The sequence below is a fragment of the Protomyctophum parallelum genome, assembly GCF_964188405.1.
Source record: "Protomyctophum parallelum genome assembly, chromosome: 5".
Taxonomy (NCBI): domain Eukaryota; kingdom Metazoa; phylum Chordata; class Actinopteri; order Myctophiformes; family Myctophidae; genus Protomyctophum; species Protomyctophum parallelum.
In genome coordinates, this window is record NC_139702.1 from 35391134 (window position 1) to 35401969 (window position 10836).

Consider the following 10836-nt stretch of genomic DNA (forward strand, 5'->3'; position numbering starts at 1 on the left):
GATCACAGTTACGTTTTTTAGACAATAAAAAATGAAATAAAACATGTATGTGCATACATACTTCAGCCTGTTAATGATAGGTGAGAAAAAAACGGTTGCCACATTCTGTCAAATACTTTCGTTTTAAGAGAAACGTCATCTTATCTTTTCCATTTGTAGCAGGTTGGTAAATTCTGCTAGCCATACATTAAAAGTGGGTACTTCCACTCCTTTCCAATGGGTCAGAATATTCCTTTTTGCGATAACCATGCCATATTTTATGGCTTTATGTTGGTAGTGAGTCAGAAATGACAGGTCTTGAAATCCGGCCAGGATAGCACAGTAGGGGTCTGGGGTGATAACACAGTCAAACACGTCTGAGAAAAACTTAAAGATGTCACTCCAAAGTTTTGTTAGTTTAGGGCACAACCAAAATAGATGTCCTAGGGAGCCCTCTGCCGTGTTACACTTTGAGCATAGTGGAGAAACAGAGGGATAAAATGTTTGCATTTTATTATTAATGCATAATATTGCTACTGACCATAATATTGGTGAGTAGCTAAACCTTGTCCAAGTTCTCCTGCAGGTTGTCAAGCTCATTTATTTGTTATCATTATAAATTATGACAGTTTGGGCACAGGAAGATATTGTAATTGTAAGTTGTAATGGATCATAAACATGACAGGTCTGAACTGAATCATGTAGCCTACCTAAGGAATTATTAAGAAAACACAGCAGGTGTCTTTGTGTATACATGTATAATGTGTTTGATATGCCACAACAAGCCTTGCAGGGCTCCACAACATGCAATTGCGCATGAGCGTGTGTGTCTCTGTGTGACTAATCCTATTATCCTACTCTTTTTTTTCTTACACTATAGCTGCTCCACCTGCCCTCTGTGAGATTAACAGGTATTTTCAGCAGGTGCCAGTGCATATCAAATAGCTAGCTACCTTTCTGCATCAGGGCCAACAAACAAACAAAAACAAAACACCATGAAATGTTGGTGCATGGAAACAAATGCATTGGAAAATGAGAGCAGTAAAGTTGAGCCTATAACTAGCCCTGTTTGACCTGCGGTGGTCTCTGTCCTCTATAGCTGCAGCACAACAGACTTCTCTCTCTCTGTTCTTCTCACTCTTTACCGTGACTTCAATCAATTATTTTGCCTCCTCACAATCCAATTGGCTTTTCTTTTTTCTCATCCCTCTCTTCCTTTCACTCCCTCCCTTGTTCCTTTGAAGTAATGGGATTGTTCATGTTGATCCGTTGGAGCTTTGACGGCTATACACACACACAAGTAGACAAGCCCCCTGTCGGCCTGGCATCCTACATTGTTCCACTTTGTACGAGCCTATAATCTCACCCTGTGGACAGGAGAGTGTAGGGTAGTGACGGAGAGAGGAAGTTGATGCAAGGCGCCATTCAAGGGGACACTGATCAACAGTATTATGTAAGAGGAATACAAACTGGACAGATTTGGAGAGGCTTCAAGGAATTAAGACAGTGAAGCTGAAGTGAAGGACGAATAAAGCGGGGGAAATAAACTAAGGAATTAAAATGGCATAAAATAGAGGAGAACCACTTGGATATTTTCTCCCGCCCTGAGTTCAAGGTGAGGGAAATTACTTAACTGTTAAGATGCTGTAATAACAACAAAGATTTATAGCATAACATCAACCATCAACCATTGAATAGGTTGTAAAAGATTAAGTGAAATAAGCTTTTTGATTTGATTTGACAAATAATAATAAACAAATAACAATGAAATCCACAATATATTAAAAGAATTAAGTAAAAAGTTTGTTGACAAAATGCTTGTTTGAGCTTTAGTGCTTAATATACCTGAATGTGTTATTTGTTTTGGAAATATGACTACTCAAATTAAAATAACCCAGTCTGTGTGCTGCCTCAGTGTTTGTAGTGTTTAGCAATTAGCGTAAATCCTGTTAAAGCCAATTTGAGAATAGTACAGATTGATGATCAGTGTTTCTGTTTACACAAATTGCTCATAATAAATATGCATTCATATTCTTCTGTCAGTAACACTTTTCCAAACCCCAAAACCCTGCCTCCAACCTAAAGTCTATAATCATTATAATTACAATAATAGTGAGAGAGAATGCCAAATCCAAGAGCTAACCTAAAATGTGAACCCATAACTATGTCTGCTGTTGGTCTGGCACGAGAAACATTACTGCAGGTTTTTTAATGTGAGGCACAGGTTTTTAAATGGAGGTGCACCTCCATTTAAAAACCTGTTTTTGCAGCGGCTACAGTATGTCATTTACAGCCTGTTGTTTATGTCAGATGCTACTGTAGGTTTGATGGTGTTAATGTTATCCTGGTATCAGTTAATTGTTTTCTCTGCACTATTTAATTACCCTGTCGTTTATTGTCTATAGGAGGCCCTATAGTCAATCTGGTCATCGGATTAAGTGGCATGACACTTACTCTGATCTGATATTACTCCGATGTGACATTAAGTGGCATGACCCTTATTCCGATCATGCACTTAAGTTGCTCAGTCTAATTAAATACTAAATGCCTAAATTGTAATTTTAACCATTTGCTATCCCTATATTTTGGGCTTTTCAATATACAGTAGGCGAAACCTTGCAACAATTCAAGGATAGTGAGAATTTTTGTACATTTTCCTGCACGTCATACCATTACAACCAAGTATAAAATAGGGCTTTGGTGGTTTCACAATATAGTGAACAGGCACGTGCACACATAGGCATCAAAAGGGGCTTTCTAGCCCCTGCCCTTGTACTCAAAACTGCCCTCTCCAGACCATGAATGCAGCATTTACTATGGTGAAAGATATGCAAATGCCCCATACCCGAAAGCAGCCTTTTTCCGAACCCTCCTGAACTTTAACGCAGAATTTCACGTTGAAAGAATTTGTCCTTTGTGTATAAATCTCCAGTAGCTAAAGAGTGTATGGGATCGAGCCCCGATTTCTTTTGATTTACAAGCTCTCAATGCAACACGTTGTGAACTTGTAGATCCGCTATTTTCGCATTTCTATTTGCCAATTTGCCAATTTCCCTTTTGGGGAATTTCAAGCCCCTGCCTCTCTAACATTCTCTGCACGTCCCTGCTAGTGAACCTATTCACCATGGTGGAGCTTTTCATGGGCCGGGTTCTGGTGGAGAATAACTGGGACCAGGATGAGCTGAACACTGAACGTGAGATCACTGGGATCCTGGAGAACCGCATCGTGATGCTGTTCTTTGCGTCTGCTGAGTGCAAGCGGTGTCAGGAGTTTCTCCCCACGCTGAATGACTTCTTCAAACGTCTCAAAGATCCGTTCTACATAGAATACCCAGCGCTGCTGGCCTTGATCTACATCAGGTGTCTGGTCTCCTTCTAACCTTTGGCCTGTTGCATAAACATACACACGCATGCATGCATGCATGCACTAGCCTGGCTAATAACCCAGACTCAAATCACAGGCAATTTGTTTTTGCCAACGGCTGATTCGGTCTGGGTTATTAGCCAGGCTATGCATGCACGTGCACGCACACACACGCTCACAGAGTTATTGTCTCATCATTTTCTTTCCCTTTCCTTCTATAGTCTGGACAAATCAGAGGAACAGCAGCAGAGAACCCTCAAGGAAATGCACAAGAAGTGTTTGTTCTTGGCCCACGAGGACCCATACAGGAAGTGGGTGGAAATAGTGATAGACTGAGTGTGACAGTGGAAGCAAAACACTGACTGAGTAAAGGGATTTATTTTCGAGCGAAAAAGCCTGAAATTAATTATTTGCGGCTTATAGGACCATACCAGTCTAATTTTGGCTAGCCATTTGAAGAGATTTTGAAGGCTACATGAATGTATTCTCTGGTATAAAATATACCATTAATGTTGAATTGGTGTGGGAAAATCACAAAACAAGACTTTAAAGTGGCCAGGTAGCAGAGGGGCTGTGTCCACAGAAAGCGATATTTGAGTGGAGGAACGTTTATGTCCAGAGTGCTTCTTACTGAGCAGGGACTTCTCATGGTTTTAGTATCACTTCAAAGTCAAATTGTTAACATTCTGGTTGTCAGACACAACCAGAATCAACCTCTTATCTTTAGTATTAGTTTTTATTCCTTTTTACAGGTCCGTTTTTGTAACCCGTCCCCCTCCCAGAAACAGCAAACATAGATACTTATGTATCTTTGTCGATCATCCACTCAAAAAACCTTAGGTTTCGTTTTTGGCTTTCATCCAATCAGGATAAAGAGCCAAAAACGACCAGGGGTTAACTGGGGACAGGGAGGAACTCCTTATATGGTCAGCACACTCTATAGTAGAGAGGATTATCACAACAAAACAAAAAAATAAGTGATATTTGAATTAAGTGAAATCACTGAATATACCTTTAATATAAGGTAAAGGAGGGGAGCAAGGTTAAATGACAGTTCTTAGTCCCGCTTGATTCTCCTCAATTTTGATTGGTTTTGTTGAAAAAAAGTGCCACTCAATGAGCAGCGCTCTGCCAAAGGTATTTTCTACAGCCCAGAGCACACTTCCAAAAGTGCTGAGAACGCTGAAACACTCTGAAGTAGGCCAGGTCAATCTAAGATTTGACCCAAAAGAAATTGCAATAGTATCGTTCCAAGGTTTTTTATGATCCTTATGGTCATCCAAATAACATTAAAATGTGATTATTATATACATTTTGGATCTGTCACGTGTGCTGGGCAGGAGGGTAGGACCCAATTGCAGACAGCAAGGCAGAGGATCTTAAATGCACCGGTTTCATTTAACAAAGACTCAAGGAACAGCACACACCGAGACAATTGGACAAGGAGGAACTGACAGAACAGGGGAGTATATAAAGGCAGAGAAAAACAGGACACAGGTGAACACAACTGACAATCAACACTAGGATAGGCTAACAGGCAAACAGAACACAGGTGACTAGGGTTACACTAATACAGGGAGGTGAGACAAGGCAGGTGACAGCAAACAAGGCAGACAGGTAACACTAGGAACAAAACTACAAAATAAGAGTACACACGTGTAGAGCAAAACTCAAACTGGAACTAAGACACAAGCAAAACACAATACTTCAAAAGCACAGGAACACAACAGAAAAGTAAAACAATAACTAAAACCAAGAATAGGGTACACAAGAAACATAACACATGATCAACACATGTCACGGACCGTGACAGGATCATGAAAAATTCAGGGGTTGAACGTTGGGGTAGGCCTACCATTGAAAACCTAGACCTATAGGCCTATAAGGCAACACTTTCAATTTTGAATTATTTAAAGAGAGAGAGAGAGAGAGAGAGAGAGGTGGGGGGGGGGGAGCTGCACCACTCACACGGGTGTGATTTTTAATGTTATTTGGATGACCCTAAGGATCATAAAAAAACCTTGAACGATTACTATTGCAATTTCTTTTGAGTCACGCACCCTTTTAGCTGACTGTCCTAAATGCACGGCCAGGGAAGAGGAGTATGTCTTTACAAAAGAAATGTATGGTAGAAAGGTACTGGCTGCTCAGGAAAAAGATTTCTGTGGACATAGCCCTGAAGTCAGCCCACACTGATAAGTAAACATGCATGGAAGAAAATCTTACAGAGAGCTGCATTTGTCCTCAATACAGTGCTCAGATAATGTAAACAGCAGATGTATGTGTGTGTGTGTGTGTGTGTGTGTGTGTGTGTGTGTGTGTGTGTGTGTGTGTGTGTGTGTGTGTGTGTGTGTGTGTGTGTGTGTGTGTGTGTGTGTGTGTGTGTGTGTGTGTGTGTGTGTGTGTTTGGGTTTGTGTGTGAAGGTGCATAAGTACCAGCGTCTTAAGGATGCTATTATACAGCTTGGCTACAAATGTAAACTACTGTTCATATTTGGAAGCCTCCGTAATGTCCATAAATCAGTCGTGAGCGGCCTGCAGATTGCAGGCATGCCCAAGCCGAGAGCTAAGGCATCTGCAAAATTATGTTCAGCGTCTGCAATAATATATGGAGATGGCGATGCTTTCTGTACCCGTGATCTGTATCCTGAAGCACTTGTTGTAGAGTCTTGCGCATCCACTATTGTCTGTGTTCAAGAATTTCTTGTTAAATGTGAATGCAAATAAAGATGTTAAATGTGTGTCCTCTCTCTCCTCAGTGAACTACAGGCCATGTTTAAAGTGAAGGATGTGCCTACAGTCATGGTACTCCGTCCGGACGGTTCCATCCTGTCGTCCAATGGTGTGGAGGAGATCCGCCGCTACGGCACCGACTGCTTCCGCAACTGGCAGGAGTCGGCCAACATCATCGAGAGGACCTTCATGCTCAACGAGGAGTTTGACGACCTGAACTTGCACAGTGCCTCTGACCCCGTGAGAAGACTCAAGTACACGGTTGAACACGATAAGAGGAAAAAGAGATGGTGGAAACCGTGGGTGAAAGAGAAAGATGAAGGACAGGATGAGCAGCAAGATGGAACGTGGGCCAAGGACAAAGAAGGGGGGAGATGGCCATGGGGGAGAAGATTGAAGTGAAAGAGGGTAGAAAAGCCAAGCATGTCTGGATTCTGTACCGGTCATCTTATTTTTTCAAGCCAGCTAGGCTTCTTTGTAACAAACAAAAAATAGAACAATGCCAAGTCAACTATATTCCCATTCCTCACATGAATCACATGAAAAAAGGCTATAGGCAAAATAAACTTCGGCTACAGCCTAGACCTTTTCGTTGCTACCTCTTTGTAAAAGAAAACTTAAATGCAAATGATGAAACTTAACATGTAAATCTAAAGCAGTATTTTCACAGTATACTGTAAATGATAAAGAATTTGTTTTCTTCTTAAGGAAAACAACCAAACTTTTCCAATGGCACTGAAATACACATTCTCACTTAGCTAGCTCCTATAGCTGTCATCCCCATTCATTTTTTAAAGCTACCGGTCATGTTTTAAAGTGGTGCTCAACTGTTCATTGAATTACAGCTAGTAGGTGAGAGTGAATGGCTCTTATGGGTGCTGAAATCGATCCCAGCCACAATCGATTATGACTCTGGTGCCTGTAGGATTCAAGTTGAAGGCCTACATGGGTGGATGTGGCCCATTTCTCACTGGTTGCCCATCACAGAACCTTCAACTAGCCAGTGTCTAATCTATATCATTTTGGATGCATAGCCTACAACCATCAAAGTTGACTTTTATGGTTTCATGATAAATGTTGTTGATGTTGTTTATGCTTAATATGTTTTCAGTTGACATTATTTTACTGATTTTCTATATACATTTTACTACTATTTACTTATCACTCCTTCTATAACAAATATTGTACCGTATATTTTCAAACAATTATCACATTTCTAATGCTAATAAATAACTACACGCATAAGTGACTAATGTGCATATCATAATGGCTACACTTCTCACTACCACTTGTTCTCACTCACTGTCAGTCTGTCACTGACACACCTCTCTTCACACACACACACACACACACACACACACACACACACACACACACACACACACACACACGCACACACGCACGCATGCACGCACGCACGCACTCACACACTCACACACACACACACACACACACACACACACACACACACACACACACACACACACACACACACACACACACACACACACACACACACACATAGTCTAAACTAAGTATAGTCAGTGTGTCTCTTATCTCTCTGCATGTCCCTTCATCACCTGACCTTGTAATCTCCCTCTCCAGACAGAGAAGGGGAGGGAGAGACACAAAGGAACAGAGGAGGGAGGGAGTGGAGGAGGTGGCAGTGGCAGATGCCATCAAGTTAGAGGAGAAAGGTGACAGATGCTAGTCTGTTAGTCCAGGGAGACGAAGTGAAAGGGAAAGAAACGCAGCAACAAACTGTTGGGTTTTCAGCCTGAAGGTAAGAAATCAGTCACTTACTGTGAGTTGTAAAGTTGATGAAACAACTACTTTATATAGGATTACCAGACCATTATCTGCTACCAAAACAAGATGGACTCTGGTAATTAAAAGGGCGTTTGTGGAATGATAAGCAAACTGCACAAGACATAATGATACTGTAATTAGATTCAAATGTGGATTGATTCCAGCCTCCCAAACAGAGAATTTTAAGACAATCTGCAGGATATTTTATAGGCTCCTGGGTCTTCTAGTCTGTAGGCCTGCTATTACACATACTGTAAAAGCAGCATATTAAACACACACACAAACACGCACGCACGCACGCACACACACACACACACACACACACACACACACACACACACACACACACACACACACACACACACACACACACACACACACACACACACACACACACACACACACCAGTACCGCATACAGTGCATACTGATGTTCTTTGCATCTGCTGAGTGTGAGAGCTGCCAGGAGTTTGTCCCACCACTTACAGACTTAACAGATGAGTGATACATTGATCATTCTGCACAGCTGGTTCTGCTGTACAGTACATCAGGTAGCCTATAGCAGATGCCAGATGTCAGAAGCTTATGACAAGTGAAACCATGGAATTGCTAGATTGTCAACATTCCAAGCAATCAGTGGCATGGAACACTAGGCTCAGAACCATAGTTCCCATTATGATACATACCAGAGATCCACACACTCACACACAAAACTGTGTGTGAGTGAATATAAATGTAGAGCGGATGTGAGTCACACTTGCATCTTGTTATGTAAACACACACATGCACGTACGTACACGCGCACACACACACACACACACACGCACGCACGCACACACGCACGCACGCACACGTGTGACTACTAGTCAGAGGAACAGCTGGAGAGCTTTCTCTTAAGGAGCTGTCCAAAACGTGTTTGTTCCTGACATATGATGACCCCTACAGGAGGTGGGTGGGAATAGCTAGGGAGCAATGAGGTAGTACTGTATAATAATGTAAAATAAAAAAAGACAACCACTTTAGCTACATACAGAAAATCATGTGTATGTGCATGCTATCTCCTCTGGGATCTAGAAACTATTTTTGAGGTGCAGCAACTGCCCACAGTGGTCTGACTGTTCCATTATCATTCTGAGAACGCAGCAGCCTCGGCCCTATAACTGCCTCCGCAAGTTCCGCAACTGACAGGAAGCGTCAGAGCTCATTGATAGGAACTTATTTATTTAAAAATATATATATTGATAGGGTACAGTAATTAGACAGGAAAGGGGGAGAGAGATGGGGAGGAAGACATAGCATTGCGTTGCGATATTAATATACCACTGCGCTGCACTGTGTGGATAATCTGCCTCGGGGCATATATGCATAGCCTATGCATTAAGGGCGTATGAAGTCTGGCTGTGCCAGGCTAAGGAAGACATGCGGCAAAGGCAGACGGGTTCGGCACTCGAACCCGTCGGCCTTTGGATGACTCATAACTGATAACTTCCTGTTTAGGATTGCACAGCGACTAGTCTCTGTCTGTCTCTGTCTGTCTGTCTGTCTATCTGTCTTTTGGGGGTTGGGTACTCCAAAATTAAACCAAAATTCCCCCAAATTGAGCACCGTGCGGCCGAGTGGGGCCCTGAAATTGTGTCTATGAGGCCCCTACTACTGTAAATCCGGCACTGGCGTTGCTACTTGCTAGTGCATTGACAAGGACACAATCATGGCTTCCCACCCACAAACACAGCCAATTGTTAGTTGGAGTGCCCTTTGTTTAGTGTTTTTGGCAGATACATGGCCCTTTAAACTGTGGTTAGGAACAGTCAAACTAATTTCCAGTATCCAGCAGTACAGCACATGGTCCACTTGGTCCAGCCATATCAAACCGGTTGGCAACATTATTGATTAAAATGCTATATAAACTCAGCAACAAAAGTTCGGAAATGTAACTTTGGTCCATTATTTCTCCACTTTAATAATACCAATTGGTATTGTATTTTATAATTTTAATTGTTGTTTAGATGATCATTATTTACAACGAGGTATAGCTTGTAAGGATCGGGCGTTCGTAGGATGAGCAACACAGCTAAACATGTGGTTACCCGGTAGTGCCTCCAAAGAATTTGCCAAAATGGTAAGTGGTTGGTATTCACCCTAGCTTTGAGTTGCTTAGTGGATTGGATGATTCCACTCTAACACAGTAATAAGGTAAAAAACAACACATATTTTTGCACTTTGGAGTGTTAGGGAACTCAGTAGCGTCTGGAAGATCCATATGCAGCCACAACAGCTTGGTATTGGGCAGTATCTCTCTCTCACAGAACTTGTCATCATTGAAGCCAATCTCAATGCAGTGAGATATCGGGATGAGATTCTGGAGCCAGTGGCGATCCCATATGTTCAGAATCTGGGACCTAACGCCTTCCTCCAGGATGATAACGCTCGCCCCCATAGAGCCAGGATCATCACGTACCTCCAGAATTTGTGAGTGTAGAGGATGGAATGGTCTGCCGTGAGTCCAGACCTCAACCCAATTGAACACTTGTGGGATCAGCTTGGGCATGCTGGATGGATCTTCCAGACCCTACTGAGTTCCCTAACACTGAGTGTAAAATTAATAAAGTGTACAAATGGCCAATATGTGTTTTTTTTCCTTATTACTATGTGAGAGTGCAATCATCCAATTCACTAAGCAACTCAACCAACCACTTGCCATTTTGGCATTTGTTTTGGAGGCGCTACCCACACGTTTAGCTGTGTTGCTCAAAATTATATAAAATACAATACCAATTGGTGCTATTATATAGTGGACAATAATAATGGACCAAAGATAAGTTTCCAAACTTTTGTTACGAATGAATATTGTTACGACCCTGAAGTCATGTCATAATGTATGTAGGTGGTAGTACTGCATGTGTAACCTTCCATGCCCATGTCTGAGGTGATCCTGTTGAGAGTGATGTGTGG

At 42.0% G+C, this 10836-nt stretch overlaps 1 protein-coding gene across 1 annotated transcript; it reads left to right on the plus strand.

Annotated features, from left to right (window-relative positions):
• Window positions 1-1442: 1442 nt before the first annotated feature.
• On the plus strand, window positions 1443-7220 carry nxnl1 (nucleoredoxin like 1). Its single transcript, XM_083764647.1, has 4 exons — window positions 1443-1594; window positions 3090-3339; window positions 3565-3654; window positions 6103-7220. The coding sequence occupies exons 2-4, from the start codon at window positions 3104-3106 to the stop codon at window positions 6476-6478; spliced, it is 702 nt and encodes a 233-aa protein (XP_083620773.1). The 5' UTR covers window positions 1443-1594; window positions 3090-3103; the 3' UTR covers window positions 6479-7220.
• Window positions 7221-10836: the final 3616 nt, after the last annotated feature.

Bases quoted from the DNA above. Each gene is read 5' to 3' on its own strand.
- nxnl1 (XM_083764647.1), top strand. From the start codon at position 3,104: ATGGTGGAGCTTTTCATGGGCCGGGTTCTGGTGGAGAATAACTGGGAC. The intron at 3,340-3,564 runs GTGTCTGGTCTC...TTCCTTCTATAG, and splicing joins CTGGCCTTGATCTACATCAG to TCTGGACAAATCAGAGGAAC. The intron at 3,655-6,102 runs GTGGGTGGAAAT...CTCTCTCCTCAG, and splicing joins CACGAGGACCCATACAGGAA to TGAACTACAGGCCATGTTTA.